Source organism: Octopus bimaculoides, chromosome 3, assembly GCF_001194135.2.
Source record: "Octopus bimaculoides isolate UCB-OBI-ISO-001 chromosome 3, ASM119413v2, whole genome shotgun sequence".
NCBI lineage: Eukaryota > Metazoa > Mollusca > Cephalopoda > Octopoda > Octopodidae > Octopus > Octopus bimaculoides.
Genome location: NC_068983.1, coordinates 7,640,098 through 7,646,490, shown reverse-complemented (window position 1 = coordinate 7,646,490; position 6,393 = coordinate 7,640,098). Strand labels below are relative to the sequence as shown.

The 6,393-nt window shown below is 41.4% G+C and overlaps 1 protein-coding gene across 1 annotated transcript in view; it reads left to right on the top strand.

The window, feature by feature from the left end:
* LOC106882029 (leukotriene A-4 hydrolase) overlaps positions 1-6,393 on the top strand; it is an 85,399-nt gene that overhangs the window by 53,932 nt on the left and 25,074 nt on the right. Inside the window, exons 3-5 of the mRNA XM_052966701.1 lie at positions 1,695-1,806; positions 3,978-4,046; positions 5,861-6,018. Coding sequence (XP_052822661.1) covers positions 1,695-1,806; positions 3,978-4,046; positions 5,861-6,018 — 339 coding nt within the window. The remainder of the gene's footprint in view (positions 1-1,694; positions 1,807-3,977; positions 4,047-5,860; positions 6,019-6,393) is intronic.

Below are 6,393 nucleotides of genomic sequence, written 5' to 3'. Positions count from 1 at the left end.
TAAAAATAAGATAATTCCAAATCCTGGATTTCTGGCTTTGCATAAATAATAATGCTCTGCCTTCATCAGTGGAATATACTCCAGTACATAAATACAAATACATGTATATAAACAGTATACTTACATATACGGACGCATATATACATATATATGCACGTATGCACACGACTAGCTTAAATAGCCCGCCTAAACAACCTTTCGTGCGATTTATTGTGGTTTTAGAGTCAGGATTTGACTGCTATTTTTTCAGCGTGGTGGTATCTCTTGATACCCTGTATTATAATTTTAAATAATTTATATATATATATATATAACAGGCTTTTTTTAGTTTCCATCTACCAAATCCACTCAAGGCTTTGGTCGGCCTGAGGCTATAGTAGAAGACACTTGCCCAAGGTACCACACAGTGGGAACTGAACCCGGAACCATGTGGTTGGTAAGCAAGCTACTTACCACACATCCACTCCTATGCCTAACGATAAAAAAATGTTGTGATATTTACATTTACATTATATTTAGTTTGGTTGCTCTCTGACTAATGTGTATATAGTCTCAGTATAAATTCAGTCATGTAACCCCTGTACTTAAATCTGAGTGTGACACTCTTGTCTCCTTGACCCCTGATGCAGTTACAATCCAGTCTAGTACTTCACACACATCCAAGAATAATAAAAGATGCCTGATGCTGATCTGAGATCAAATTGAAGGAAACTTGATATGGCTATTAATAGTCTGAATATTATAGACATAAGTCACATGATAATGATCAAAGGTCACACTGATCAAAAATGTGGTGTTGAAGTTAGTAATCCAAATATTTAAGACATGTGGCACTTGACAATAATCAGAGATCAAACTGATCAAAATATGGTGTAATGGTTCATCATCATCATCATTTAACGTCCGCATTCCATGCTAGCATGGGTTGGGTGATTTGACTGAGGACTGGTGAACCAGAAGGCTACACCAGGCTCCAATCTGATTTGGCAGAGTTTCTACAGCTGGATGCCCTTCCTAATGCCAACCACTCAGAGTGTAGTGGGTACTTTTACGTGCCACTGGCACGAGGGCCAGTCAGGCGGTACTGGTAACGGCCACACTCAAAAAGGTGCGTTTTACGTGCCACCACACGGGAGCTAGTTCAGCGGCACTGGCATCGACCTCGCTCGAATGATTTTCTAACGTGCCCGATTACGGGCCACTAGCACGGAAGCCAGACAGCTGCTCTGGCAATGAACACGCTTGACAGTGCTGTTAGTGCTCCACTGGCGCTGCTATACATAAAAGCCAAACCCCCTTCGAACCACACCCTAATGTGTTAAAAAGGGAAGGACACATTGCATGATGTAATCTGAGATACACTGTATCTGAAAAGGAAAAACAAATCGTGATTTGGTCACAGTTGTAATGCCTGTCAAGGCCAACCTAGGGCCAAAAAGCAACAACAACAACAACAGCAACAATGACACTAAGTTATCAACTGTAAATATCAAGTTAGTAAGCTTTCTAGTTAGCAATTTCAAGAATGCCTGCAAATAAATTACTTATCTCATTTGTGTGTGTGTGTATGAAGAAATTAGTTACATTTCAGGCAAACAATTTATTTATCAGATTTGTGTATGTTTAAAGAAATGAGTTGGCTTATTTTACAACCTTATCTGTAATTATTGTGTTTCTATATCTGCTGTTTTCAGACTCACTATTGGTATAGAATATGAAACCAGTCCTGAATCATCGGCCTTGTTTTGGTTATCACCACTTCAAACTGCTGGGAAGCAGCATCCGTATTTATACAGCCAATGCGAGGTAATTTCACTTAACCCTTTTGTTACCATATTTCTGCTGAAATACATTGCCTTTGTTATTTAGGAAAACAACTTTATTCATAATTGAGCTGGTGTTTAGAACATAGATTAACATGACATTTTGATGGGAATTTTTTAGTTTATATCACTTTAAAGCAAGAGATTTGGATCATAGAACAAAGGGTGGCTTCGAGTCTGTTGGTATCAAAAGGGTTAATATATTCATGCAGTTTTGTCCTTATTTTTCACAGATTTATGTAAATAAAACTACTTCCCCCACCTCTCTGTTAGGAGGCGCAAGCACTTACACATACATGGTACACACATGACGAATACTTCTGCCTACCAAATTCAGTCACAATGCTTTGATCGGTCCAAGGCTATGACAGAAGGTGCCCAAGGTGCCATGCAGTGGGACTGAACACAAAACCATCTGGCTGGGAAGCAAGCTTCTTAACTACACAGCTTTGCCTGTACCTACAAAAAAGAATATTAATAGATAGTGGTAGCAAGTACTGTAGACCAGTGGTTCCCAAACTATGAGTCACGACCCACTAATGGGTCGTGAACGGAATCCTAGTGGGTCGCAAAAAGTTATAATATTACGCATTAGCTTTGATTAACTGCTGTCTATCGAGATAGTTCAAGACTCATGTTTTCAATATCAGACTGGTTGTTTTATCAAGCAGTAGGCTTTTTTAATTCTATTATTGAGCGTAGCAAGAAACAGGCTCATCCTTCTCACAGGCCGCAATGAAAATGTAATCTGAAATAAATTTGTTTCTTTCATTAATGTTTTTTACCCAGTAGAGTTAAGTGGGTCACCATAAACTGGTGTCATAAATAGTGGGTCGCATCTCTAAAAAGTTTGGGAACCACTGCTGTAGACTAGAATGTACATTTCTATAAGTACATCATCATCATCATCTTCCTTTAATGTCTGTTTTCCATAATGGCATGAATTGGACAGTTTGACAAGAGCTGAGATGCTGCACCAGGTCCCATTCTGATTTCACTTGGTTTCTACAGCTGGATGCCTTTCCTATCACCAACCACTTTACATTGTGTGCTTGGTGCTTTTAAAATGTCATGGACACGAGCACTTCTATGCGGCACCGGCACAAGTGCTTATTATATGGCACTGACATGGAACTCTTGCAGACTAAACCTCTTCACCAGGGGATGCAGCATTGGCTGTAAGATCTCTACAGGTTGTGTAGTGTTGAAGGGATGTATCATAATCGAGACATAAGGTAGGGATGTACGGTTAAGAAGTACACTCAGCAACCATATGCTTCAGGATTTGGTCCCTCAGCACTATACTTTGGGCATCATCATCATCATCAGCGTTTAACGTCCGCTTTCCATGCTAGCATGGGTTGGACGATTTGACTGAGGACTGGTGTAACCAGATGGCTACACCAGGCTCCAATCTGATTTGGCAGAGTTTCTACAGCTGGATGCCCTTCCTAATGCCAACCACTCAGAGAGTGTAGTGGGTGCTTTTATGTGTCACCCGCACGAAGGCCAGTCAGGCGGTACTGGCAACGGCCATGCTCAAAATGGTGCATTTCATGTGCCACCCGCACAAGAGCCTGTCCAGGGTTACTGGCAACGATCTCGCTTGAAAGTCCTTACACATGCCGCAGGCGACACTGGGCACAGGTGCCATCCCGATTTCGCTTTCGCTTGTCCCAATAAGTCTTCGCAAGCTGAGTTTCGTGTCCGATGAAGGAGACGACGTTGGCATGGGTGCCAGTCGCCACCTTGTTAATGGAATTTGGCAAACATATTTTGTAGAAGCCTATTGAGCGAGACAGACTGAGACACCAGATTATCTAAGGAAGGAATAGATGGAAAATGAAAGCTCTCTCAGCCAAACATAGGTTCAAAGAAGTTGTGAATGATTTGAATCACATAAAGAAGGAAGACATAAAAGTCTTTCGGAGGTTCTGTTATGTAATTTGTTGTCAGCTGCAGACCAGATTTGTGGATGACTCTAGGCCATAGTAGCGGAATGGTATGGTAGCTAGTCATAAAAGTTAAAAGACATTCTTGGAAAGAATGGAAATAATTGAGAGCAAGAAACAATATCATGTTGGTAGAAGAGTAGCTACAGTAAATAATTATCCAAATCATAAACTTGTTTCCTTTGATATCTTTACCATTTAGCCAATTCATGCCCGGAGTCTTGTACCCTGTCAGGATTCACCTGGAGTTAAGTTTCCTTATACAGCAAAGGTAAGTAGCAATTAATTTTTCTCATCATCATCATCATTTAATATCCGCTTTCCATGCTGGCATGGGTTGGACAGTTTGATATGGAGCTGGCTAGCAGGGAGCTGCCCAGAGGCATGGTTTCTATGGCTGGATGCCCTTTCTAATGCCAACCACTTAACAGTGTGCAGGATGCTTTTTACGTGCAACCAGCATGGGTGCATTAGCACAGCACCGGCATGGGTGCATTAATGCAGCACTGGCACCTGAAAGGACACACCTGTATATGTGGAAGACGGTGGTTTTACTCAGCTTGACATGTCTTATCAAGTAGAAAGCCTAAGAGCATAGAACTGACCATTGTTTCTCTGCAGAACAAAACGCTTAGCATTTCTTCTGGCTTTGCATTCTGAGTTCAAATGCCATTGAAATTGATTTTGTCTTTTATTCTTTGGTAGGGGTCATTAAAACAGGTACCAGTTAAATACTAGGGTTAATGTAGTCAACTACCCACCCCCAAACCAACCCAACCCAAAAGAAAAATTTCAGGCCTTGTGCCTACAGTAGAGCAATAAAAGAATTATATCCTGCAATGAAGACACATTTGTCCATTCCCAGTCAAAACCAAACTCGTCATTGTCCCCCACTGTGACATCATAGCAAAATCCACACCTGGACTCAAATTACATTCATTCATTCATCCATCGCAAATAGATGCAGGTTCTTTTAATCTTAATTCCCTTTTAATCCTTTCATTCAAACACGTGTCGAAATCGACAGCAGTGACCATCATTATACCATTACTATTATCTGGTTGATGTGGAGGCACAATAGCCCAGTGGTTAGGGCAGTGGACTCGCGGTCATAGGATCACAGTTTCGATTCCCAGACCGGGCGTTGTGAGTGTTTATTGAGCGAAAACACCTAAAGTTCCACAAGGCTCCGGCAGGGGATGGTGGCGAACCCTGCTGTACTCTTTCACCACAACTTTCTCTCACTCTTACTTCCTGTTTCTGTTGTGCCTGTAATTCAAAGGGTCAGCCTTGTCACACTGTGTCACGCTGAATATCCCTGTGAACTACGTTAGGGGTACACGTGTCTGTGGTGTGCTCAGCCACTTGCACTTTAATTTCACGGGCAGGCTGTTCCGTTGATTGAATCAACTGGAACCCTCGACGTCGTAAGCGACGGAGTGCCAACAACACATATCTGGTTGATGGAAACTGAAAGAAGACTGGTGTGTGTGGTGGTGGTGGGGGGGTTGTGTATCCCTGACTTGACAGTGCATGGTATTTGCAAATAAGTGCCACCATCACACAAACATTGTCTTGTTTCCAATCTTCCATGAAAACATGTCCAGTCATTGAGAAATATCAGCTTGTTTTGACGCAGGTGAGGGTTGATGAGAAGAAGGGCATCCAGCTGCCGAAAATCTGTCTCAACAGATTCTGTCTTAAGCCATGCAAACAGGGAAAAGTGGCTGTTAAAATGGTGGTAGTAGCAGTGGTGGTGGTTGTTAAGGACTTTGGATTAGTAGAATTGTTAGCACATTGGACTAAATGTCTTGGGTGACTAGAGAAAATAGAACAAGTGTGTCAGCCAGAGGTGGTATGAAAGCAACAAGTTCTGAGAAGCAGAGGCCATTTTAGTAGTTGTGGTGGTGGTAGTGGAAAAATCAAACTGAAGAAGCAGCATGTTTGTAGATCAGAAGAGAAGGAATGTGTTGTTGTTGTCTCGTTGCTTTTGTTATTTTGATTGTGATTTAGGATATTTGACTCATGACCGAAAAAATCTTAAATGCCATTCCAATATTTTATTTGATGTTTTCTTCTCTGTAGGTGACAGTTTTCAAGGAATTTGTGGTCTTGATGAGTGCACTTCAACAGAGTTCCAATGTATGTCGATCAAATTCTTCAAAGATGGAATTCTTCTTCAAACAGCCAGTGCCAATACCAAGTTATTTGATTGCTGTTGTTGTTGGAGACTTGGCCAGTCGGTAAATAATTTTCTTTTGGGTGTAGCTATGTGGTAAGAAATTTGCTTCACAACCACATAGTTCTGGGTTCAGTCCCACAATGTGACACCTTGGACAAGTGTCTTCTGTTATAATCTCGGGCTGACCAAAGCCTTGTGAGTGGATTTGGTTGACAGAAACTGAAAGAGGCCTGTCGTATACAAGGGGTGTGAAAAGTTCCTGGTTTTAAGGGTATCACAAAAGGCCTGGTTGGAGGCTCAACCTTCTGAGTTCTTTTACAGGACTTAGAAAAACTGAAGGACTGCTGCAATACTTATTGTATCTGAGAAGGGAATATTTTAAATAAAATCATAATCAACTGATCCTCCTGTGTTTTTTTTTTACCCAAAACCAGGA